This window comes from Labeo rohita, chromosome 17 (assembly GCF_022985175.1).
Source record: "Labeo rohita strain BAU-BD-2019 chromosome 17, IGBB_LRoh.1.0, whole genome shotgun sequence".
Lineage (NCBI taxonomy): Eukaryota > Metazoa > Chordata > Actinopteri > Cypriniformes > Cyprinidae > Labeo > Labeo rohita.
In genome coordinates, this window is record NC_066885.1 from 9,455,583 (window position 1) to 9,482,080 (window position 26,498).

A 26,498-nucleotide genomic window follows, 5' to 3' on the forward strand; every position below is an offset into this window, starting at 1 on the left:
GTGCATGTATCTTTAGACTTAAAAAAAACAAAAAAAAAAACATGCAGTAGACAAGAAGCAAACAAAGTTTATTGATCAAAGGAGTATTTTGTGTGACAAACTTCAAACATTTTGAATATTATTCCATGCTGATTCAGGCATTACAAAGACAGCTGTTTCCAAATCATTATTGAAAACCTATTAAACAATACATTAAGCATCCTAATTAGCAGGCTACACAGATTAATCTATTCATTAACTGTGTTTATATATCATTCCATTTATGTGAGCAGAAACCCAAATCTACATATATTTTGTGCTCTAGCTTTCCTGCTATAGTTAGATGGCTGTGCTGCTCCTGTGGTTGTCTGACCCAGTCGGGTGAGCTCACTTCTCCCTGCCACAGTCAGTGCACAGGATGTCATCCCTCTGGGTGAGGAATCCACGGCCCACCAGAGAGACGGAGCACTGCATACATGTGAAACACTCACTGTGCCACTGCCGCTCTTCAAACGAGATGTACTTAGCACCTGCCAAGCCTAGACACACACACACATGGTGGTTTTACAGTCTAGTACAATGCTGATGAAATTTTTAATTTTAATTTAAGGGCATATAAAAATAGCCGCCAGATGTCAAAAATGAAAACATACTAGTAATTGCTTTGGTGCAGCCCACACATTTCTTGGCGTACAGATTGCTGAAGCAATCCAGGCAGTATGGGTAGTTTTCTCTCGAGGTGAAGCGCTGGCCTGCCAGTTGTCTTTTGCATCCAATGCAAGTGAAACACTCCCGATGCCAGGGCTTATCATGATACGTGACACCACCAGTTGTTATGGCCTACAGAATGGAAAGTGTGGCTCTCAGTACAGTGTAATAAATGTGCAATATCCAACCCTTAAAGAAACAGTTCACCCAAAAATGAAAATTCCAATCCAGTGAAAATCCATCTTTGAACCTAAATGTTAAAGGGCACCTATTATACTCATTTTCTTTTACATTTCAGGTGTCCCCAGAATGTGTCTGTGTAGCTCCAGCTCAAAATACCCAACAGATCATTTATTATATCATTTTGAAAATGCCTATTTTGAGTGGAAGCAGAAACACGCTATGTTCGCGCATGTCTCTTTAAATGCAAATGAGCTGCTGCTCCCCGCCTCCTTTTCCAGAATAAGGCTGTGCCTTCATAGCTCGTGCCAAAAAACATCTGTTTGGTTTTGGTTATCATGTCTGTCGCACTAAAAACTATATTTTTCTGAGCGCACAGAAAGCGGCTGTCGCACGCCATGTGAGTACTAAACTAAGTTCTCTTTCATGTCTTATTGCACTTAAAAAACACTTTGTAAAAAACACACATAAGTTATAAAAACACAGTCGGTTATGTCTGTGAAGGTCATGGCGTTAAAACTGGTACGCCTTTGTTGCCTGCAAAAAATAAAATGGTGACACCATGGGTGGAAACGTGCAGATCATGTCACAAGGGAGCGAAATCTGAGTGACTCGTTTTTTTTAACGAAGTTACTGGGTTATCCTTTTTCATGTTTTCTTAGTTGATAGCTGCACTGGTGACCTGATTATAGTACTTAAACAAGGAAAAAATCTGATTTTCATGATACATCCCCTTTAAAAAAAAGAATGTCTTTGATGGCAAATTATAGCTTTGTTGAGGATTTTGATTCTAAAAACTGTAATTTTGTCTTTCCTTTGTCTGATTTCTTCGCAAATGCATATTACTTACTTTTACAAGCACAGCATTGGTAGGCAATATACTTCTCAAAACTTAACTGCAAATCTGAAAGTGTGCAAATGACACAGTACGAATTTGCACGAATTAGCACCGAAATTCTGTCATTGTCATTTCAAACCTGTATGTGCTTGTTATTTTTGGTGCAGTTGCATTGAATGGGGGCTGAAGTTTTGAAGGTTCAAAATGGACCTTTACAAACTTTCTCTTTTTGTGTTCCACAGCAATAAGACAGTGAGTCATTTTTGGGTGAACTGTAACTTGAATAACAGTAATAATGTCTGATTCCTTCACAAACACACAGTTTATGACTTACTTTTTTACAAGCACAGCATTGGTAGGCGAATTGCTTCTCAAAACAAGGCACACAGAAGTAATTGTTATCTTTAGGGATGAAAGACTTGGTTCCTATTGGCTGCTGGCAGCGTTGACACAGAAAGCACGTCTCATGCCAGCTGTTGCCTTTGTACTCCATTTTTCGTGATCCTGACACATGAACAGAAGCACTGACATCCTTAATATTTTATTCAACTTGATAAACCACCTATTTTTAATACAAACACATTCTAGTAGGATATTTTTAGGAAAATAAATAATTTGCATTTAATTTCTTCAGAAAAGATAGAGATGCAAAGAGTTTTACCTGGCATGATAGTCTTCGTGCAGGTGCTACACTTTGAGGAATACTCATGAGAATAGCACTCGGTGCAAAGCATAAGCTCATCTTTAGCAGCAAATGCTTTGTCCACCAATGATCGACTGCATTTGCCACACTTGAAGCAGTTTTCATGCCAGTGCCGGTCCTTGTAGGAGAGATCCTTCATTATGCATGCAAAGAAAGTCTAGTTAAAAGCTTGCAAATCTGTTCTGACTTTGTCACTTATTAATTCTTTATTAATGGATCTTTTTCACATTTGCAGGATTCTTAAAAGTGAAATTCATCATAGATGAATTCATCTATGATGAATTCATCTTCAAGTTCATCATAAACTTCTATAATGGTGAATGCATACTACAACAAATACAGTTTTGTGTTCCTATTTGATCCAATTTAACACAGAGTACAGTTGAGGTCAAAAGTTTACATCCCCTTTTTAGAATCTGCAATAAAATGTTAATTATTTTACCAAAATAAGAGGGATCATACAAAATGCATGTTATTGTTTATTTAGTACTGACCTGAATTTATAAAAATGTGACCCCGTTCAAAAGTTTACATCCCCTTGATTTTTAATACTGTGTTGTTACTTGAATAATCCACAGCTGTGCTTTTTTTGTTTAGTGATAGTTGTTCATGAGTCCCTTGTTTGTCCAGTTTGTTCAGAAAAATCCTTCAGGTCCGACAAATTCTTTGGTTTTCCAGCATTTTTGTGTATTTGAACCCTTTCCAACAATGACTGTATGATTTTGAGATCCATCTTTTCACACTAAGGACAACTGGGGGACTCATATGCCACTATTACAAAAGGTTTAAACACTCACTGATGCTCCAGAAGAAAAAACAATGCATTACGAGCCAGGGGTGTAAACTTTTGAACAGAATAGAAATATGTACATTTTTCTTTTTCGCCTAAATATCATATTTTTCTTTTAGTACTGCCCTTCTGAGGCTACAGAAGATAGTTACATGTTTCCCAGAAGAAAAAATAAGTTAAATTTACCCTGATCTTCAAATTCCAAAAGTTTTCACACCTCCTAATGCATGGCCTCTTAATGCATGGTTTTTCCTTCTTTTTCCTAACTGTTCAGGACAAACAAAGGATCTCATGAAAACAATAACTAAAAAAAAAAAAAATCAGCTGTGGATCATTCAGGTAACAACACAGTATTAAGAATCAAGGGCGTGTCAATTTTTAAGTGGCGTCATGTTTATAAATTCAACTAAGCTATTATTTTCTCTTGTGGACTAGATGTAAACATCTTTTATGTGAAATTTCTTATCTAATAACATGCATTTTGTATGATCCCTTTATTTTGGTAAAATAATTAACATTACACAGATTCTGAAAGGGGGATTTAAACTTTTGACCTCAACTGGATAGTCTTATAAATTATTTACTTTTTAAATATAAATGTGTAAATTATGATGTCAGTAATTGCTTTCTTATGCTTACCTTAGTGTTGCATCCAATTGGCAAAGAACACACTTCACAGCAGTTAGCAAACAGATTCTCATAGCACTTTGTGCAGTACTGTGTGTCCTCTTTCAGGATGTATTTCTTTCCCAGCAAAGTGTCCTTGCAGTAATGGCAGTCGAATCGTTCCATGGACATTGTTGTTTATGTCTTAAAAGCAGTAAAAAAGGACCATAAAAATGTTACAACATACCAGGCTAAAGCAATCAGGAAGGTGTCATCCACAAAATACGGACGTCTCTTAAAATAGAAACTGCATGTAAAATGATGGTCTCTGCAAGCTAGATCCCTTCTGTAGGATCCTAAACCCTTTAAGTTATCAGAAGAACAGTCTGCCATCTGTAATAGTGAGTAAAACTCACCTTTAGCAGCTCAATGGGCTTCTGAGGGGCTGCAGGGTGAGATGGCCAGTGATTGAGGAGTTGCATTAAAACGAGCCTCTATAAATATGATTGCTCTTATTAGCTGAAATCCCTGGGGAGAATAGCCCAGTTGCTGATCTCTGCACCTTTTATGGAAGTCCAATCACAACGCACGTTTTATGGTCAAGATGATATGTGAATGGTGCCACTTAAATGCTATTCCTTTGCTTGCATGTTATTCCTGTAAGAGTCGATTTAGCTAAATTAATTTGTGTCAAATGAATCTTTAACACTTTATCTTCATCGCTGGAATACTTCATGTCTCACATAGCAGTGAAATTACCGATTACTCTGTCCTCAGATACCGGATATCTTACTGTATCCATATCTGAGCCCTCAAGCAACTGCTGAAGGCTTAGAGAGAGCTGAAAGCAAATGTTGCTGTGGTTGCCAAGCTTCTCTGCAACTACTAAAATTGCCTTGGATTGATTAGAACTCTGTTTGCAAGAACTATGCAGCAATTTCCACAGCTTAGCAGGTTTCACACAGGGGGGCTCGGTTAAATATCTTAAATGGAAATGAATTTGGTTCTTGACATTTACATTACACAAGTCCACTTCCAAAACAAAGATTCACATATAATGTACTCACCCCCTTGTCATCCAAGATGTTCATGTCTTTCTTTCTTCAGTTGTAAAGATATTATGTTTTTTGAGGAAAACATTTCTGCATTTTTCTCCATTTAATGGACTGATATGGTGCCCTGATTTTGAACTTCCAAAATGCAGATTTAATGCGGCTTCAAAAGCGGTTGTAAAAGAGAAAGAAGGGTCTTATCTAGCATAACAATCGGTTATTTGAATAAAAATAATACAATTTATATACTTTTTAATGCCAAACGCTCATCTTGTCTCACTCTGCCTGGACTGTTTTTGTTCCAGTTCATGACAGTTAGGGTATGTCGAAAAACTCCCATCTCATGTTCTCCCTGAACTTCGAAATTGTCTTATATCGCTCTTTTACTTTTTTTGTTGAGGGTGTTTGATCTCCTTTGCATGTTCACTTTGCAAAGACTGGGTCGGAACTTCTGCAGCGATGTAGGATGATTTTGAAATTATTTTTGAAATTGAGGGAGAAAATACGATCTTAATTTTTCGACATACCCTAACTGTCTTGAGTAAGAATACAAAGAGTTCAGGGAGAGAAAGGCAAAACGAGTGTTTGAGATTAAAAATATTTAAACTGTATTTTTTTAATGAAAATAACCAATTGTTTTGAGGGGTAAGACCCTTCTTCCTCATCTGGGATTGTTTACAACCGCATTTGGGATTGTTTGAAGCCGCATTTAAACTGCCTTTTGGAAGTTTAAAATCAGGGCACCATAGCAGTCCATTATATGGAGAAAAATGCTGAATTAGTTTCCTCAAAAAACATAATTTCTTTACGACTGAAGAAAGAAAGACATGAACATCTTGGATGACAAGGGGGTGAGTACACTATATGTGAATCTTTGTTTTGGAAGTGGAGCTCTCCTTTAAGATATCAAGGAAGATTCTCGGTACTTTGGCTAATGTTCTGGCAAGGTTCTTTAAAATTTATGAGCTAACATTGCATAAATAACATTGCATTGCATATGAGCAAAACACTGCATATTCTTCACTTTGTAAATTAAATATATATTTCTTCTTACTATAGTTACAAAAGTGATTTAGACAAGAACAGTGAGAGATTTTCTCTCTTTTGTTGTTTAATTAACATGAATGACTATGGATGTTAGACTGCTGTCACTTTAAGAGCTGCCAGGATCCAATATACTGTTACACATGTTTTCTTTCTCAACTGTTTGCTTTCACTTATGACCTAAATTACTGTTTTTACAAGGATACTTGCATTTTGACACATGCAAGTGATTGTATTTAACCGAAATGAGTTCAATTTCACTGCTGATTGCATTTTAACTGCTTAAAATCACTTGTTTTTAAACCGCAATGCTTAAAAACGCATGCAAACAATACGTTTTCATGGCCAGGTAGAACAGCAACATCATGTGAGTATGTAACTGTGATAGAGACAATAGTCCAAAATCTCTACCGGTTGATCGTGTCTACCAGTATATCGCCCACCCCTAGTTACTAGTTTCAGAAGATTTGAAAATAACATTCCATAATGTTTGCAAAATTGTAGCCTATATTGGAATGTTCCTTTTATATTCACATGATCAAAAACATTTTTTAAATGTTAACAAAACTGGATGTTTTGAATGTTAAGAGAACCTTTAGAAATAATGCTTTTATAACTACACGCGAATGGATTAATAATCCAAAAGCCAATGAAAAGTAACCCTTACCAGTGCAGCAATGTATATATGTATATATATGGCATCATATGTAACTTTCAAAATTTAAACTTATGTTAAACTTTCAGACTTTTGCTTTTCTTTTTTCTGTTTTGTTTGGTATAATGCTTTTGCAAGTTTGCCTTCATGATATATAAATATTATATGTAACATAATATGAACTATAATGAACAGACCCGTTTCGTTTACACCATTTTGCACTCGAAACTTGAGCAGCATCCAGCAAATTAAAAACGAGTCTCTGAGTTTATAGTCATATCATTTATCAAGAGGATGAGAGAAATGATCTCTGTGCAAAAATAGCTCTGAAGATCAGTGGTTAAAGAACTTAATCCATCATGCATGCGCATAGGGAGGTCAGTCTATTACAGAAAGTAGTGATCAATGCTACCTTAGATTTTCTGCAGTTTCTGGCTCACACCATCTGTCTTAATGAATGAATGGAAAAAACACATTCAATGCTTGGCAATTTATTCAGCGTGCTGACAGTCTGTTCATATGATTCTTCTGTGCAAAAGTGTCTCGTAAGGTGAAGTGTCCTGGATGCCAAAAGTGACAGTTTGGAGAACCGCGTCCCACAGTTACGTAACTCCCGACAGTATTTTGAATCTCATTATCTGTCCTAAACATTCATGTCTGTCATTTCGTTCTCTTTGTCAGATGTCAACATGACATGTTAGATGTTTGAATTGATGAACATCGATCACCAGGGGTTTTTAGCTCAGAGCACGGCTGTTGCGACCACTAGATTAATCTCCAACTGCGCAGCTATAGCAGCTCGTCTTAGAACAAACAAACATGCACAGACTTTCGGTTGCTAGGCATCCCAGAGCAGGCAGCATGTTTGTCTGAAACTAGACAAGTGAGACCAGGGTAAAATGTGTGTATGTTTATGTGTGTTTGTGTGATTAGAAAGATCAAGAGAGGAAATGTTGAACAAAAAGCTCTTAGTAATCAGAGTCACAGTAAAGTAACATTTTGCTAATTTGTCAATTCACTAATATTTCTAGAATTTTTGCCACTTTTTCAAAGTGGAGGAATGACAGCATATTATGAGGATGTGCGGCCAGAAATAATATACATTTATACAACATTTCCTTCTGGTCCTCAAATCTAATTGGCTGAGAGAAGACTGATATTCTAGTGATATCAGAACTCCAAAAGTTTCATTGTTTGTATCACTCGCTTGCTGTATTTCCCACAGGGAGTGTCATGTCAGACGCCCAAATCCACTATAATTTTATAAATAATGTTTTTGTGTCACAGAATGTAGTTTGAAGAGTTTTTAGGCGAGAATGTACTTGTTTAGACTTAAAATATGCAGTTTGTTAATAAAGATAACGTCTGTTTGAAAATTTGCGTCAATGTTTTCGGAAATGTGAGCTCCAGGGCGTAAACGGCTGTTCAGCACTCATGAACCTGCCGAGAGCAGCCTTACCTCGGCCAGATCTTCTAGAATTTGCCATTGGCTCTGATGTCTCAAGTGGTTATACACAATAAATATTATTATTCAATAAATAACATTTTCTATAAATAATAGTAGTATTTAACAATAATAATTAGTATTGCCAAATGTTGTGTGTTCGTGATGTTGATTTTTAGTTACATTATTCTGCCATTAGATGGAGACATGAAACTTTTTTTATTAGTGAATCAGCATTAAAGACATTTTTATTAAAAGAAACTGAAACGGTTGTAAACAAGGAAGTTATTTTTCCTTTCAGCAACACGTTATAAGACGCAGCCAACAAATGCACTGTGCAGCGCTATCAACGGAAATCACCCTTAACAGATGAAAGGATATTACAACAAAGATATCGCTTTCCTCAGCGTATCATTAAACTAATGTTTTATTGTGAATATGAGATTGAGCTAAAGAATGAATGCTGTATTAGATGCAAGTAATCACACTTGGTCAGTCCATAGCTCTCTCATAATACTTTACATAATACAGTGAGCTTTTAATACAGTAATACAATACGTTTTCAATGAAGCAACTCAGCGTTCCTTTGTTACTAGTTTTAAAGTGACATTTTCGAATTAGCAATGGAGGCTTGGGCTCATCTGTTAAACTGTCAACTTGAGATTTGAATCTGTGCCGGACGTAAGTAGTTCACACAGAAGAGGGTTTTTAAAGACACTCCGTAGTTGTTTCTTATGTATTTACACACTTGTGCCGTCAAACTATTGTATAAATGCGATATTAGACATGGAGTATGTCTGTATATTGGCACGCTGTGATTACCTACGGCCGAATCACAGCCGTATCACACCGCTACTGTGATAAAATTCTATATTTAAAAATTGTCGTCAGACTGTTATGACAATAATTTCAAATAGAAGATTGGTATTAAATAAGAAAAATTCCAAATAAAAGCATTTTTGCTAGCATTTTTACCCTACTATTTATATAGGAGAACAGTGCACATCTAATAAATTGGCCAAATATTCATGCCTGCATTTGTGACTCTGCCCTTAGTGTGTCTAGAGCACATGTGCTAACTCTAATCTTTTTTTTTTTTTCTTTTTACAAATGGGTGAAACAATTACCACATCATAATTGTACTTACAGCTATCTATTTAATCTGTTGTTACACATCTGCTATAAAATCTGCTGATCTGACACTGATTATGAGAAGGCATCTCTTCTACTCGCAATCTACTCAGGATTAAGATGCTTAACAAAGTGTTGACAGCATAAGTGGAGTCACTAGGTTGAGATCAGGTGGCCTTCACAGTAATAAGTGGTCTCACACCATTCAGTTTCTCGGAGTTGACGATTGCCTTTCACAGCTGCCCTGAGCAGGCGAGGATCAGCAGAACTCTCAGTGGGAAATAAGATAGGCTTGGTGGACAAAGGCACAAAGAGGCAAAATCCAAACTCTATGATCTTGCAGAACCGTACACCCCTTCAGGGATCCTGAGACGCTCTCTCAGCGATGCCCAGGCCGGAATGGCAAGACAAGGTGACAGGGTATAGCATAAAAGCTGATTTAATCCACCCAAGTCTTTATAATATATTGGTCTGTAGGTTTGAGTGAGGTTGGAGCCTGTTTTATAAGCCGCATGATTCAAGGTCCCATTTGTATCATTTCTTTATTTTAAGCTGGGTTATTATATTTAACTGAAAATAAAACTTTCTGCATTTGAACAGCACCTTGACAACTACTACTAGTCACAACTGATAAACTACTTCTAAATGTAATGTAGAAACTTTAATTTTCTGTAAAGCTGCTTTGCAACGATGTGTGTCATGAAAAGTGCTTTTCCAAAAAAAATGTGAATTGAAAAAATTTAATTAAAACCAATAAAAACTTGAAATTGTTACTTGAAATAAAATATAAAACAACCTATTTCATCTTGTTGCCAAAGCAACATTTGTCATTTTCATAGTTTATGTACTAGCTAAAAGTAAAACTAAACTAAAATTTTATAAAATCTATATACACATTATAAAATAAGTAATTAAAAATGGAAACAACTAAAACTTTAAAACAGAAAATATAAAAATAAAACAAATTCAAATAAAAAAAAAAATAAAATAAAACTATATCAAATAAGGAAAAAAAAAAACGTAATCCCCCAAATTACATGGATACTCACCAAATAATTAAATATGTGGACATGAAATACTGATTTGAATTTATTTTCTAGTCCATTACCTGTATATTATAATATTATATAATTTAGGTGTTAATATTTGATTTATGTTTTGATGTCAGTTAATATTTGGAAATACCTGACAGCTGAAATCCTTGACTGACCGATCACAATCGAGAAAGTATTTTATTTTATTTTATTTTATTTTATCCTAAAGCAATTGTCTGCAGCTGAAGCAAACATTTATTTTGTTTATGAACTCCTAATAAATATGCTTTCTTGTGATCCTCCAGAGAAGTGAAATGGCTTTAAATTTCATGGGTAGTTTTCATTGCATTGCGGCAGCAGTACTTCAGATGGTATTGTGTAAAATCTGCTTTGTGATCTACATTATCTTCTCTGTTTGTGGATTTTGTTGATCAGATCTTTAAATATCCCAGTCCGGAATAGAATTTAATTCTTAAGCTCTGTCCTATATGGATTTACTCACTGATTATATTCTGGTCCTCTGTATGCCCACGCAAACACACGCACACACACACACACACACACACAAACACACACACAATGAAACATACACATTCACTCTTCAACATAATACTGAAATATGTAGTAACCGAATGAACTTTACCACTCTATTTGGCATATAGCCTGAACAACTGTCAGTACTGTTGTTTTGAGGAACAGGCTAAGACTGCGTCACCTTAGTGGGTTCAGAAGGATAACTCCAAATGCCAGAGTATCAGCACAGAGAGGTCACAACAACAGCAAGGGATTTGATGGTCTGCACACCAAACTGCCCCTTTGGTGTCATCGTTCAGTGTACAGTGGATTTGGTGGGCTATTTTTACCGGCCTGAGATGTGTTGCTGAAAAAGCAAGTTGCTGTTTGATAAATGCGGGTGGTGAAATTCTGTAGGCTTGCAGTTGTACTTTAAAGGGATAGTTCACCCAAAAATGAAAATTCTGTCATTAATTACTCACCCTCATGGCGTTCCAAACCGGTAAGACCTTCGTTTGTCTTTGGAATACAAATTAAGATATTTTGGTTAAAAACCGAGATCTTTCTTACACTGCATAGGCAGCAACACAGCTACCACGTTCAAGGCCCAGAAAGGTATTAGGACATTGTTATTGTCATTATGCTCTTGTGAACACGCATCGATTGACACAGAAGAGAAGAAATTGTTAAAATAAAGTTGTTACTTTTGTTTTCTTTGCGCACAAAAAGTATTTTCGTAGTGTAATAACATTACGATTGAACCACTATTTTAACAATATCCTTACTACTTTTCTGGGCCTTGAATGTGTAAGTTGCGTTGCTGTCTATGCAGGGTCAGAAAGCTCTCGGATTTCATCGAAAATATCCTAATTTGTGTTCCAAAGAGGAATAAAGGTCTTACGGGTTTGGAACGACATAAGGGTGAGTAATTAATAACAGAATTTTTATTTTCGCGTGAACTATCCCTTTAAATGCAGTCACTTAAAGAAACTTAATTCTTTAATTCTGTGAAGTCTTTTCAACCCTATTTGCTGTTAATTTAAGTGGAGCGGTATAGTATAATATAAAGAGCAGTATAGTATAATATAATTATAATTATAAAGTATAATTTTTAAAAAATATTTATTTTCTGCGTTTTTGACTTTATTATCACAGGACAGTATAGAGATGACAGGAGAAAGAGGAGCCAACAAATATCATTTTTGTCTCATGACGAAAACGTACCTCTGGGAACTTTTTCGCAAGACGCGAAATACGTACCAATAAGTATATACCACTGCAGTTTCCAACAGAAACACTAGAGGCGTTTAAACGGCGAGCACTTGTAATAATTTTCGTACGCAGTTATGCCTTTTAAAATTTCACAGAGCATTAGAGTTATAGCGCCACTCAATGGACATTTCAAGTCATAACTGCGGTGACACAAACAAAACCAATGTCACATGAAAAAACGTACCATATATATGTTTAGCTGTTCTAGGGACAAAAAAAACAAACACTCTTTTAGTGCCACCCAGTGGACATTTGGCATCAAATATGTCACGAAATGTACATGGCTGTACATATTTTGCGTCTTGCAAAAAAGTTAAAAAAGGTACGTTTTTGTCATGAAACCAGGTTTTTTTTTTTTCTAGAATATTTACAGAGGTTTTTTTTCACTTGAGTGATTTGTAAAGTAATACATTTTGAAGTTTGACACAGTAAACTTGCTTGGTAACCCATCTGGTACAGCATTGCACTTGCAATGCTATGCACCGCAGGTAGTAGTTAAGTGAAATACAATGAACAGCCTGCAGAATAAACTAAAACAGCATGGTTGCTTCTTCAAATGCGCCTTTATCTCACGATTACTATTACTAATGCAATTTATGGCAGAGTTTCGCAAAAATTGATCCTTTGCAAAGACAAGCCCCTATTCGCTACTATTGATATGTCCTACACTCCTACACTTAAAAATAAAGGTGCTTCACGATGCCATAGAAGAAGCTAAATGGTTCCATAAAGAACCTTTAACATCTGAGGAACCCTTCTGTTTCACAAAAGGCAAAAGAAGGTTCTTCAGATTATAAAAAAAGTAAGAAGGAGATGGTTCTTTAAAGAACCTTTGACTAAATGGTTCTTTGTGGAACCAAAAATCGTTCTTCTATGGCATCGCTGTGAAGAACCTTTAAAGCACCTTTATTTTTAAGAGTGTACAAGCCATGGCGGTCTTACGCCACACATCAAGTTCTCACGCAGTGGAAAATACATTGCGGATCAAAGAGGAAACTGACGGAGAAAGAGCAGGTTACTTTAGGTGTGAAACAAAGTCACAGCTTTCAAGTTTTCTTTTTTTTTTAAATTCAAACAAAGCATACCGGCTCTTTAATGTGTTGTGACAGATCGCTGTTGCGCCTCAGTTCAAGCGTCACGTGAACCAATCATCTCTTCCTCTTTACTAGTTGTAGTATAAAATAAACATGAATGAACATCTGAGGGTATCTTGTTTCAACTGCAGAAAGATGTCCTACAGCGTTAATCTACTCTTCTGTCTGGTTTGTTTGTCGGACAAAAATGGCAGATTCTACGTTATGATTGGTCAGATCGCCTGTCAAAGGGGAAGGGTCAATTGCACGTTATCAAACATGACAGATCATTCATCTTTTAGCATTACTTGCTGAGCATTTTATTTCCGAACTGCAGCAATATATACAATAACGTAATAAAACGTTACCAGATTTGCTTTCACCTAGTTCAGATAAAAGTGTACATTTAATGCAACCCCTGGATATTTCATTTTGAAAGTCTTGTAAAACGTGCAAGAAGCAACCTTATCACAATATCACAACAGGCAGGTTTTTCGGTGAGCCTTGATTGTTTTTTGTGACCACATGTTTTGGGTTGTCACAATTCCTCAATTCAGTTAGAGCACTCCATTTTAAAAAAATCATTAACTGCAATTTGCCCCTGTCCAGTAACAGGCAAAATACCAGAAGTGGCAAATTCCACAGACGAGAATCCATGAACGGCATTATTAGACTGTCAAGGCTGCATGATATATTAAACCCATTTAATAATCCAAAAACATTATGTTTGCCATTTCATCAGATTTTGTAAGGTAAACAATTTATAAATCTATGTCAGCACAGGAGAACATGTCATTATCTGTTTCAATATGCTAACTGTTGGTTGTGATCAGGGTTGCCAGGTTTTCACAACAAAACCTGGCCAATTGCTACTCAAAACTAGCCTAATCACATTCCGGGGGATAAGATTTTTTTTTGTCCGGGTTCCCCTGGTAAATTCGTATTTCAGTTGCTAAATATGACGTCATTGGTCACAGACATTAAAAACAAACCGCGGCAAAAGTGTTAAAATAGCCCAATTCCGCATGAAAAACACGGACTTGGCAACACTGGTTGCGATTTCAAAATAAAAGCTCAAACCCTCATTTTAAGTTCACACGCTTTGATGTCCACATATTCAAGACATTACAGTGGCTGTAAAGAAATGGGCAAATATTAAAGAGTAAGTGGACATTTGAATTAAATGTTGCTCAGTCATTAATAAACAAGGATTAGCTCGTGCAGTAAAGTGTAAAAACAATCGTCAGGCCGTTGGCGCCCTCTGCAGGCATTAGTTATAATGCGTAACGGACGTTAGCTCTGGTGTTTATAATACTTTATGTATTTTAACAGTTTTGTTTAATGAAATCATATGACTGCTTGCTTTTGATACTTCATTTGAACTAATTATTTTTGCCTCATTGCTATAACACATATATTTTAAATAATTTTAAAGGCTATTGTTAGCTTAGGTCTATTTTAATTATTTAAAAAAAATTAATTATAATTTACCGATTACTCGATTAATCGTTGAAATACTCGCCCGATTACTCAATTAACAGAATAATCGTTTAAAGCCCTACATGTTTAAAAAAAAAAATCTGGAATTTAGTAATATTTAAAATTAAAAATTTTGCAGTTGTGCTGATTTCAGAGCCAGAGAATAATGACTTTTGGGAAAAATGAAAACAATTTTTTGGAAGCAAAATGTTCTGTGAACGTAATTTTATTTTCGTCTCTTTATTTTACTAACAGACACCTACAGTAAATCATTTGGCAAATAACAATGTTTTGGCAATTAACGTTGCAATGAACAGTTCTATACACCCTCGAGTTCCTCAGCACAATAGGAATGTGGGTCATTTCGCTTTTGAGTCCATAATGCATAGAGAAGATATCATACTCCATGCCGGCGTCAGTGCGACCAGCCTACATGTGTGAGTCAGCAGGGGCTCTGAGTCAGACACCGCTAACACAGTCATAATGCAAAGGCTGTTTTAAAGGGTACCAAGGGCTCACAGCCAACATTTGTGCACAGGAGATAAAGATACAGAGGTGAAGAGAGAGAGAGAGAGACCACAAATCAGTACAAGTCAGTAATTATGGTCAGTAAGTAAATAAGCAATCTCTGATTGACTTTTTTTACAGCAAGATGAAACCATAAACAGTTCATTCTTTTTCACAGTTCACATTTTTAGTCACAATACATCTTTGTACTCTCATCAGTCCAGTAAATCACACACTTGATAATGAGAGAAACTTTAAAATTGCTTTAAAGTTTTTCAGTCCAACAGTGTTCAAAAGATGAGTTCCTAATCCCAGAAACGATACGGATGTTCATTGTGGAAACCGCTTTGGGGACCGAAAATGGCCTCTCTGTAACACTGTCATCTTTGTCTTCAGCAGGAGACTTTTCTTCCTCGTGCAAAGGCTCAGAAAGGGCTTATTTTGTCCGTCTCATTTCAGCGCTTCATCCTCGCGGCATTCGCTACAGGTTTGAGATCGTCCAACAATACAGCTATTTACAATGCATAAAGAGCATTCACGGCAAACCGATTATCTTCGACAAACACTGATCTGAGACGTGTAGTGGAGCTTGTGTTACTACACGTCATCTTGATTTTCATCAGAGTTCATATAAAAAAAGTCCAGCTCATTGTGCACGTTTGAATAATATACAGATGGACATTGTTAAAATAGCACACTTTTTCTTCTTCTTGTTTTTTTTCCAAAACTGATGGTCCCTCATGAATACAAAAGTTAAAAACCCAGGCATGAAATATTTAAAGGGATAGTTTACCCAAAAATGAATAATACTGTCATTAATTACTCAACTTAGGTTGTTTCAAACCTGTAAGACCTTCGTTCATCTTCATAACACAAATTAAGATATTTTTGATGAAATCCTAGAACTTTCTGACACTGCATAGACAGCAATGCAACTGACACATTCAAGGCCCAGAAAGGTAGCAAGGACATAGATAAAATAGTCCATCAGTCGTTCAATGGTAATGTTATGAAGCTACGAGAATACTTTTTGTGCACAAAGAAAACAAAATAATGACTTTTCAATTTCTTCTCTTCCGTGTCAGCCTTTGGCAAGCTTAACTGTGTTTCGAAGATGAACGAAGGACTTGCAGGTTTGGAACGACATGAGGGTGAGTAATTAATGACAGAATTTTAATTTTGGGTGAACTATCTCTTTAACTGTTGATGATGGTGTTATTTTCATACAGTATGTTCAATTTGACAGACATTCCAACACAACAACAACAATAATAGCTCCCAATTATGTGTGCTTCGACATCAAAACAACAAGGATATACGTGTGATTCAAGACTTGTGAGTGCCTGGGCCTGGAAATGATCCATAATTGTTATAAACAAAACGTTTACTACAAATATCATCAATTAAAGTGTGCTTTATCATAGAAGCAGTGCAAAAATCATTTTCTTAATCGCTTTTGTCTTGGTTTCCAGTAATAGTCTATAATACACAATATATAATTGTTTATAATCTACCAAATGCATTTCAGTAGTTCAAACAGTAGAGCATAGTGCTTGCAACACCAAGGACGGGTTCAAATCGCAGGATAAAATGAATACCTTAAATGGATGTAAAAGCATCTGCCAAAGGCATAAAGGTAAATAAATGTATTTTTTGTTATTATTATTGTTATTGTTATTATTATTATTCAAGGATAAATCTAGCTAAATTTAGTGGTTTATGCTTAATATTAGCAAAAATATATTTTGGCACATTATTTTTTCTTTTTGTAAATGGATAGTTCACCCAAATATGAAAATTTCGATGTCATGGGGATGAACAAAAGGTGATAGAATTTTCATTTTTGAATTAACTTTTCGATTTATACTTAAAACAGTAAAAAAGAAAACAAAAGAAAAATCTTGTCTTACACAATATTTATTCTCAGGTAATAAAAAAAACGTATTCTAAGGATGTTCAGACTTTGTTGGAAATAAGACAAAACAGCATTAGGAACATGATTTTTTTGTTTGTTTGTTTGTTTTTGCAGTGACAGTATCAGCAGCTCAGTTCTCACTGATCAATAATACAGTTCTCCAACCTCATCTAATTTTAAACTGACTACATGTATTCACATCTAAGGGGCCGTTTACATGCCACGTCTTTTGCGAATTAGATGCAGTAAGCCTCATATGCCAAGAACAAACCAATCAGTTTCACTCTTTCCTGAACAACACTGAAATCTTAGGCAAGATTGATGAACAGCTGATCATAACTGTACGTGTACAGGGATACTCTTTTTTCTTTTTAATTCATCAGGTTGTAGAGCCAGAGCTTGTCTTACTATTGGGAGATGAGAGGGTCTGTATTACTTACTTTTGGAGAAAGTGTAATGGTCAACTTGGATCACGTGTGCCTTGATAGCCAATCACATTACAGCTTTCATGTCATGAATTTTAGTTCAGAGTTATGCGACACTCACTTGCTGTTTACGAATACCAAAGGAATGAATGGAAAGTACCGTAAGCTGAATCTCACCTGTCGCAAAAAGTCTACTCTTATAAAAATGGCATTTTTTTTTTTTGGTGTAAACTCTAAAAATAGCTCAATCCAAAAGTATTGTTTAGTGTATCTGAAAAGTATTCGATAGACGGTGGACTCATTAAATGATAAGCTGTTTCCTCTAAAAAGCTGTTTATTCGGCATAGTGAAGCCTCTCCTCCATTGACATCCATTCAAAGAAAATGACCTCTGGTCTCCTTTCCCAAACTGAAAGTGTTAGCGTTACATTTTTTTGGCTAAAGGTTGCACTCTTGTCTTTTATTGGCTTTGATAGAGCTACTGCAAGCGATTTATGGTGCTGGAAATACATTTATCCTGTGCTGAACATGTAAAAAAATATGGACGTAGTGTCCGTGACATCACCCGTAGGTTTCTGAAGAGCATTTTTGAAGCTCTTAGTGGGCGGGAGTCAGCCGACGCACATCTTTCCCGGATAATCGAAAATGGGCAAAGAGGTGGGACGTGGGTGGAGAAAGCAGCGCGATGGCGTTTTCCACACGTTTTTTTCCAGACGCGACATGTGAACGACCCCTAATAGAGTTCTTCAACCTCATCTAATGTTAACCTGACTAACGTTACACGTAGCCTATATATCCACGTCTAAAACAGTCCTTCACCATGAAATGAAAGCCGATCTGTGAAATGGGATGACGTGAATCCCAGAGATAAACGATGAGAAGCATCACTTTTGAGAAAGAAAACTTTGGCAGCAAACAAATCCTCTAAGCTTTCATCTGAAGCAACTTCGTAATTAGAAAAGCGAGTCATTATGCTTCTCACATTATGATCTCGTACATCCGTCTAAACATTTGGCAACATTTGGAAAAAGAGCTTCAGCATTCCTGTGAATATGGCACCACCCACACATGACTATGTATATTAGCCTCCTGCTCTCAATTCAACAGTTCACTGTTAAACAAAAGTGACATTTAAATATTTCAAAGACAGAACTTCACAGTACACATTTGATACTTCACAGTATCACATATCCAAGCCATGTAAGCTACTTAACAGTGATAGTATCAGCAGTTATTCAGTACAGTAAAACATTACCAGCAATGACGCACTTCTGGCATGTTTGTTTTTCAGTAGCAAACGCATGTCGGTCACTAAGGTGTCCATTATGGCATGGTAAAATATGAATGCGCAAAAACAACATCCAAAACCATGAAAATGAAAGGCAGGTTGTCTCAAAACACATACACGTCACATTTACAGTACATGGACATTTAGCACAACATAAGTTCTGTAAACAATGCATAGATGACTCTAGCACTAACATTTACACAATAACCAATGATATAAATAAAGCATAAAAATTTCAGTTTCAGAAAGTGCTCGGTTCTCATTAAATAAACGGAATTCCTGTACAATGTGTATAGTTAGGTGTATGAAAACAGCAAAAGTGAATTTTAAAGCGATGTTTCACCCAAAAATTAAAATATCGTCATTTAGTCACCCTCACATAATTTCAAATCTGTGTGACTAACTTTTATTCTGCAGAACACAAATGAAGATTTGGGAGAAAACAAAATTTGCATGTTCTTTTGGACCCCATTGACTATAATTATATTGCCAAAAATTATGAAAGCCCAATTCTCAGAATTAAAAAAAAAATCTCAAAGTTTTGAGTTTCCATCTCACATTTCTGTTTCTTAGAATTCTGAGGTTGTGTCTCAACTGCTTTTTTGTTTCTGCCACAGAACGAAAAAATAAAGAAACACTCTTCAAAATATCTTCTTTTATGTTCCCCAGAATAAATAAAGTCATACACGTTTGAAACGACATGATTATGTGTAAATGATGGCAGAATTTTCATTTTTGGTTGAACTGTTCCTTTAAATGCATTTTGTGCATTTCGCCAAAATCTTCTTTCCAAATAAACATGTTCGTATTCAACTCTAAAATGCACGATTTGCATCCAAAAATAGGGCTGGCAAATGATTAATCACAATTAATCAAATACAAAATAAAAGTTTGAGTTTGCCTAATATAAGTGTGTGCACTGTGTGTAATTATTATGCATATATAAATACAAGCACATTCATGTATATATTTAAGAAATATTTACAAGTACATGTATTTATAATTTTTTAAATAAAAATATTTTGTACATATTTCTCTTAAATACATACATTAATTTGTGTGTATTTATATATACAGAATAATTACACATATATTAGGCAAACTCAAACTTTTATTTTGTATGCAATTAATCGTTTGCTAGCCCTAATCCAAAATATCATCTTTTGTCTTCCACAGAAGAAAAAAAAAGTCATACAGGGTTGGAACGACAAGAAGTTGCATAAACGATGCCAGATTTTTCATTTCTGGGTGAACTATGCCTTTAAATGAATTTGTGCATTTTGGTCAAAATCAGCTTTCCAAATAAATACACACTTATTATTAAACTCTAAACTGCATATTTGCATCCAGAATGTGTGAAACCGAACACGAAGTAAATGTACATCTACTTTGGGACATCTTACAAAAATAAAAGTCTGTAAGTGCTCACAACAGACCCTCATTTGAATCAAGTTACATGAAGCTCTTATTGTCAAGCAACTTTTGTTAATCTGGTCCAGTGGCCTAGTTATGGATCAACCCCAATACCACTTGTCGAGATTGTTAATTGCTTTGTACTCATTGTGCCTTCTGACGTAATCGCAAGCCAGACACGTGTGCTCGGCCCAGAAGTACGCCTTTTTCACCTTAAAGTGTTTACGCCAGTCAAAGTACTTCAGGTAAAGCTCCTCATTTTTGTCAAGGAACAGGAGGTAATCAGCCAGCTCCTTCGGAGACGGGAAGTCATCGACGTGAATGAAAGCGTTTCCCTGCACAAAGTTCTGATAGTTCTCCCTTGGTGGTCCGAGCACCACGGGTACGGTGCCGACGGAAAGCGGGTTGTACAATTTCTCAGTGATATAGTCTTTGTGAATAGAGTTTTCGAATGCCAAATAGAATTTGCAGCTCGCAATTGTAGGGAAATAGTCCTGGTCGGAAATGTACTCGCCGAACGCTTGTCCGTACGCGTGAACCTCGATGTGCTTGTAAAGTTCATTGTAGTATTTCACTCTGACGTGATCTGGATTCCAATTGCTGACGATCCAGCAAATCAGCTTGTTCTTGCTTGGCGGCACAAAGTCCTCCTCTCCTTGGGCTGCGACAATTGATCCGTAAGGCACTTCTATATCAGCATCCTGCCGATAGTTTAGAGTTAAATTAAACAAGTTTTCAATTCCAGGTAACTGAGATGAATGCGAAGGTGATTCGAAGTTCATCCAAATCCATCTCTGCAACGTAGGCCGGTACGCCGGCGGCATGTTGGACAGGTCGCTGGTGATGTCCCTGTGGTGTATGACCACAGCGTCGGATTTGTTGTAAAGGTTTCGGTCGGCCGTGATAAAGCAGCCATCGATGGTGAACAAAGAGCTGCAGACGTTCAGGTCGTAGGTTTCGCCGAAAGGCCAAAGCCAGACCAGGATGGTGGTCTGGTTCTGTTCACTTCGGGTGGACAGGAGGCTCTTCACTCGGGCTGTGGACGTTTCTGACTCGACCGGGCCTGACAACCAGCTCGTAGATGGTTTGATGTACATTAAAAACAAAGTCACAAAGCATCCTAGTAAAAAGATACCAAGCAGGAGGGGTCGTAGGATTCTGTAAGTTGGTGCAGATGGCATACTCTGGCCTTTAAAAAGGATGTAGATAAATAGCAAAAGGCAAAAAAAGGTTATGGATTATTATATAAAACAGCTGCTTATAGACTTTAGTCGGGGTAGAGCCATATATAATTTGTCACAGGAATGAAAACAAGGCTGTGAGCGATAGAAGTACAGTGCGTTCAATGAATTATACTGTTGTTTAACAACATACTGACTGTTCAGCTGATGAAACGTCTTTCTGTAAAAACTTTCAGTAGACAAAATGTCCATTAAACCATTTTGAAAGTTGTGAGTTGGCAAATTTATGTGATGTAGGAGCCAATGCCAAGACTGTCGTCTATCCCTCACGCCTTTGTTTTCATCCTCAAAATGGCGTTCAACCAGACTAAAGTCTATTTCAGTTTGAAGATTCTGAACATTTTATTATGTCTTTAAGTTTTGATGAATTGCATTGAGGCATCTGAAACTAAGTTTCAGTATGCTGGGAATATACAGCATCCATATTAGTATTCCTAAACACCACTGACAGACGAGTCTTTGACCTAAAATGACCTGCTGTGCAAGTATCAGACAGGATATATTTCTGTATTTCTGTACTGTACACTGCCGACACAGGTGAATGACAAAACAAAGTAGCCTACTTCTGTATGTACATAACTATGCGGGGAATATTAATATTAATGTATTGCTTTAGAATTCAAGGTCTTGTACCATGCATCGTTTATCTCAGAACAACGGTATAAATGCCTGGGAATATAGAATAGCCAGTGTTTTTTCAGTGAATAATGTAAAGCATTTCTTTATTTTTTATTATATTATATTATATTATATTGCAGAACTGTCATTTTACTGCAATTCAGCATAGGAATTAACTGTTGATTTTATATATGTGACCCTGGACCACAAAACCAGTCATAAGTGTAAATTTCTCGAAATTGAAATGTATACATCATCTGAAAGCTGAATAAATAAGATTTCCGTTGATGTATGGTTTGTTAGGAAAGGACAATATGTGGGCAAGAAACAACTGTTTGAAAATCTGGAATCTGATGGTGCAAAAAAATAAAAATACTGAAAAAATCGCCTTCAAAGTTGTCCAAATGAAGTTCTTAGCAATGCATATTACTAATCAAAAATTAAGTTTTGATATATTTACAGTGGGAAATTTACAAAATATCTTCATGGAACATGATCTTTACTTAATATCCTAATGATTTTTGGCATAAAAGAAAAATCGACAAATTTGACCCATCCGATGTATTTTTGGCTGTTGCTACAAATGTACCCATGCAACATAAGACTGGATAATGTGTAAATCTCAATGTCAAAAAATGACCCTTATGACTGGTTTTGTGGTTCAGGGTCACATATTGTTAAATTAAATGTTAATTTTACAAACACTGAAGCTGTTATAAAATGAAAAAACAAAACATGTACATTAAGTTAATGAACTCATTTAAAAAACAAAAACAACAACAACAAGAACAACAAAAATTACAGTTGCATAACTAGATTTACTGACTGTACAATGTGAATTAAGTTGTTCCCAATTCAGATTTCAGAATGAGCATTTCATTTTGGCATTTGCAAAATAACACTGAACTACAAAACCAGACATAAGAGTCATTTTTTTTAAATTGAGATTTATAGATTATCTAAAAGCTGAATAAATAAGCTTTCCATTGATGTATGGTTTGTAAGGTTAGGACAATATTTGGTCGAGAGACAACTACTTGAATATCAGTCTGAGGGTGCAAAAAAAAATCTAAATATTGAGAAAATCACCTTTAAAGTTATCCAAATGAAGTTCTTAGCAATGCATATTACTAAACAAAAAAAGTTTTTATGACTTTTTTTATAGTATTTGGCTGTAAAACAGCTACAGTTTGCAACTGTAAATTAAATACAGTTTGCTATTGCCAGTAAGTTACTGTAAAAACCCTTTGAAACGTCTAACAGTGTATTTACGGTAGGAAATTTACAAAATATCTTCATGGAACATGATCTTTACTTAAAATCCCAGTGAGTTTTGGCATAAAAGAAAAATTAATAATTTTGACCCATACATTGTATTGTTGGCTATTGCTACAAATATGCTCGTGCTACTTATGACTGGTTTTGTGGTCCAGGGTCACATATGTTGAGATGTCACAACCATACTTAAGTGAGTTAGACCTCTCTGATCTAGAGATCAGTTCATTACTTACGGAGAAAAAAAACTATAGTATGATTAATATATTTAATATTACTAACTAATCGCAAGCACTGAGAAATCCAACATAAATTCCAAGTATATAATCTTAAAAATTCACCTGACAGATTTGCTGATATCCAGAAGGTAAAATGATTGTGTGTTCCAAATTCTTCTTTTTTATTTCCAGAAGAATGTCAGTCTTAAAATCATAGGTCTTCTCATGAAGGAAAAGAAGACAGAGAATAGATTACATCACTGTACAATCAATATCAATTGGTAAATGTCAAGCATTTTAAGGATTAAAGCTGCAGACTGTCTGTAAATATGAATATCAAATAACACTGTGTAGAAAGGGTGTAACCAATCATTTTAAACTGGTGGAAACAAATGTGAAAGTTTAAGAATTTGTCATTAAAAACTGCATATTATTTGACCACTGTTCAGAATATTAGGGGAGATAAGCCTCCCTTAGTGTCTCTGGTGGTCCAGGGCCTGTTGTAGCATTGTCTCCTCAAAAATGATTCTGGATCATTACCAAGAACATTCAGACAATCAGTTTTACACATGGGAACACTGCCATCTTCAGGATGTCAACAGATAATAAAACCAAAGGGCCTATTTACACCAAATTTTTACCATTTACTAAAATTAGTTTTAGGATCTAGAAATACTAGATTTTGATTTCTATATGCCAAAACAGTGCAGTTCATTCCTATTCTCGTACTTTTAAAGGTCTTTCTTGAACCCGCACTGTATATTGCATGCAATTTCTTCAAAAGCGAACCAATGTCTTCAACAGGCTATTAAAAAAACATTAGTATCAAAATATACCATTAAAAAGCAAATAAACATTTAATTAACGTATTCAATAAACTTCAATGGACTGAATAAAGAGTTTAATTAACTGTACAGTTTCACAGGGACATCTGCCAATTAAAAAAATCTTCACGGCTTCTGCTTAATAACATCCTGTTCTGTGTAACTGGATGCGCTAATCTGACACGTGTAAGCAAATTAATAATTAAATTAGCAGACGAGTGAGTCAAATATCTTTCTATTAACTTCCACAGTAACTCTTCACAACAAGGTTCTATTTGTTAACATTAGTTAATATCATGAGCTAACAATGTAAAAATACTACTTATTAAAATACAAAGTTATAATGATATAAATGATATCATGTCATGAACTTGAGTTATAATGAGCTGACAATGAATGGCTGATTAATAGGCTACTACAACAAATGTATTGCTCATTGTTAGTTAATATTAGTTAATGCATTAACATTTGTACGTTCGTAAATATGCGGACTAAAAGAAATCATGGATCTCATAGTAAAGCAGAATGAGAATAAAAATGACATTTCTATACATAATATAGATATTTCCCATCTAACACACCTCATAATGCATTTCAGCTGTGTGGTTTTACTAAACATGCATTATACCGCACAAGTCTTTTGGTTGAGACGTGAGCTCTGTTTCATCTCTGCAGTGTCCATTTGCTATTAATCCACATGTAAGAGCTGTTTAAAAGGTTCATCAGTGCATTTGTGGCTTGATCATCTTATATCAGAGCAAAGGCTCTCTGTAAGAGAGCGGGGCACATATGATGTGCTGGGAAATAGATTATACACCTGTTAAATTAATCATCGCTCACATGCAGTACACAATCGAATATATTTATTGCTAATGCATGATATATTTGCAAACTTTGGGGAATAATCAGCTGTTTAGAGCTCCAGAGGGGAGGGGCTTTTAATTAGCAAAGTGTTTGGCATTTCACATCCTGTTTCCTAACATATTTTTGGCTTAAATGCATGATTTTTTAGTAAGTAAACAAAGACAGATCAACAAGGTTGGGTGTTTGTGTGTCTCTCTGGGAGACACAAGGCTTTTTGTTTTAAATGTATTGTGATGTATTTGGGACACAGAGTTGCATGCTGGTAGTTTGCTTCGGTGTTCACGTCTAATAAATAGAAGATGTGGATGAAGGACGTGAAGATGAAAAGAAGAGGGACATTAAATATGAAGCATTTGTGCAGTTGATTTAGTAGGCTTTATGAATTCGTGTCTGTCCCATCAGTGACATGATAGCAGTGAACATATCTAAAATTCACGTTCGTAAACATAAATGAACGTGATATCGTGCAAGGTGATGTGCTTTCGCCAGTGATGCTGAAGGTCATCTTAAAACACACTGTCACACACATCTGACATATTACTAGGCGAAATATGGCTATTCCTTAAATATGACACGCTCCCACTCTGTGTAACATCTCGACTGCTTTGTCTATTTTAAGCAAAACCGCATCGTATCCAAAAAGGACGCATGAAGCATCCCAGGAGAATGATCGTCCCTGCGCTCCTGCCATGTTTTTAATTATTATAAGTCAAAAATCCCTGAAGATATGAATGGAAAAAATGATGGTGCACGCAGTGCGTGATGTTTATTAACTCGTGTCGTACAATATGTGCAAAGCATACAGGTAACCTTCATATCAGTGTAAATCGTTTGTCTCACCTGTCCATCAGCAAGCATCCTCGAGGGAAAGCCACATCATGCGCTTCTTTTATTTACATCCCACACACCTCGCATATCGGAATGGTGCTACTGAAAAATCTCCGATGATGGCAATATTCGGATGGGATGCACCTGAACCCATAGCCTTCGCGTCAGCGCATCAATGCATGTTGCAATGTGTCCGCAATGATGACGGACTCAAATCAGCGCGTCCAAGTCAAAACATGTACGATCCTGTGGGTCAGAAACGGAGAACGCGAGCAAGTGCGTCGCTGGAAAGGACGCCATGTAACGCCGTGTGATGTGATGTAGAATAATGTCTCCTCCCCACATGCGCTCAGATACCTTTCCAGCGTCCGTGATGTTCATATGCATAGATGCAATTATAGATTTAGAGTGTGTGTGCGTGCGTGCGTGTGTGTGCCGTTAATACATGCGAATGCAAGAATGCAAAGAAATGCATGGCGTTAGACTGGATTATATTTGTACGCATGCATTATTTCTTTTGTTCATCATTGCTGTTTGAATTCAGTCGTTTACGGTATATGACAGTCAGATTATTATTTGCTA

At 36.0% G+C, this 26,498-nt stretch overlaps 3 protein-coding genes across 3 annotated transcripts in view; 1 reads left to right on the forward strand and 2 right to left on the reverse strand.

The window, feature by feature from the left end:
- The window catches only part of bach2a (BTB and CNC homology 1, basic leucine zipper transcription factor 2a), an 88,243-nt gene that overhangs the window by 19,393 nt on the left and 42,352 nt on the right, over positions 1–26,498 (forward strand). The gene's annotated exons all lie outside the window — the stretch shown is intronic.
- Positions 67–4,343, reverse strand: fhl5 (four and a half LIM domains 5). The gene is made up of 6 exons (XM_051133928.1): positions 4,221–4,343; positions 3,838–4,008; positions 2,367–2,541; positions 2,040–2,209; positions 633–819; positions 67–518 (listed from the first exon to the last, which is right to left on the reverse strand). Exons 2-6 carry the CDS (start codon positions 3,994–3,996, stop codon positions 367–369), a joined length of 843 nt encoding a protein of 280 aa, XP_050989885.1. The 5' UTR covers positions 3,997–4,008; positions 4,221–4,343; the 3' UTR covers positions 67–366.
- fut9a (fucosyltransferase 9a) lies at positions 19,130–26,380 on the reverse strand. The gene is made up of 3 exons (XM_051133927.1): positions 25,929–26,380; positions 23,524–23,619; positions 19,130–21,237 (listed from the first exon to the last, which is right to left on the reverse strand). Exon 3 carries the CDS (start codon positions 21,227–21,229, stop codon positions 20,150–20,152), a length of 1,080 nt encoding a protein of 359 aa, XP_050989884.1. The 5' UTR covers positions 21,230–21,237; positions 23,524–23,619; positions 25,929–26,380; the 3' UTR covers positions 19,130–20,149.

Bases quoted from the DNA above. Each gene is read 5' to 3' on its own strand.
- fut9a (XM_051133927.1), bottom strand. From the start codon at position 21,229: ATGCCATCTGCACCAACTTACAGAATCCTACGACCCCTCCTGCTTGGT.
- fhl5 (XM_051133928.1), bottom strand. From the start codon at position 3,996: ATGTCCATGGAACGATTCGACTGCCATTACTGCAAGGACACTTTGCTG. The intron at 2,210-2,366 runs GTAAAACTCTTT...TTCATGTGTCAG, and splicing joins CACGAAGACTATCATGCCAG to GATCACGAAAAATGGAGTAC. The intron at 820-2,039 runs GTAAGTCATAAA...TCCATTCTGTAG, and splicing joins AATGCTGTGCTTGTAAAAAA to GCCATAACAACTGGTGGTGT.